This window comes from Cariama cristata, unplaced genomic scaffold (genome assembly GCF_000690535.1).
Source record: "Cariama cristata isolate BGI_N322 unplaced genomic scaffold, ASM69053v1 scaffold41200, whole genome shotgun sequence".
Taxonomy (NCBI): Eukaryota; Metazoa; Chordata; class Aves; order Cariamiformes; family Cariamidae; genus Cariama; species Cariama cristata.
The window spans coordinates 1-337 of record NW_009594996.1 but is presented as its reverse complement, the minus strand read 5'-3'; the positions used below and the strand labels follow the sequence as shown (position 1 = coordinate 337).

The 337-nt window shown below is 41.2% G+C and overlaps 1 protein-coding gene across 1 annotated transcript in view; it reads right to left on the bottom strand.

Moving 5' to 3' along the window:
- The window catches only part of LOC104161511 (ecto-NOX disulfide-thiol exchanger 1), a gene marked incomplete at both ends in the record, with an annotated part of 23,673 nt that extends 23,516 nt beyond the window's left edge, over positions 1 to 157 (bottom strand). Inside the window, one exon of the mRNA XM_009699984.1 lies at positions 1 to 157. This exon is cut by the window's left edge and continues 41 nt beyond it. Coding sequence (XP_009698286.1) covers positions 1 to 157 — 157 coding nt within the window.
- Positions 158 to 337: the final 180 nt, after the last annotated feature.

The following is a 337-nucleotide window of genomic DNA, read 5'->3' as shown; positions in this document are numbered from 1 at the left end:
AGCGTGCAGCTTTTGCAGTGAATTATTTCTTTGACTACAGGCACATCTGTTGGTGGTGGTGGCGGCACTAACCCCATGCCTGGTATCATTGGGTTAATCGGAGTGATTCCAGTCATCATGCTAAGGTTTGGATCAAAGCCTGGCACACAGATTGAATCTGTAAATATATAACATAAAATCCTGGCTTATAAATCTTGAAACTACTTGTTACTATTTTCTTGCACAGACAGTTTTGCTTTAGGCTTTTTTTTTCCCCCAAGCATCACTGTTAAAAAAAGGAGAAGGGAAAAGGAAAAATGGCAAAGGGAAAAGGCAGAGCAATAGGGAGGAGAGAAGG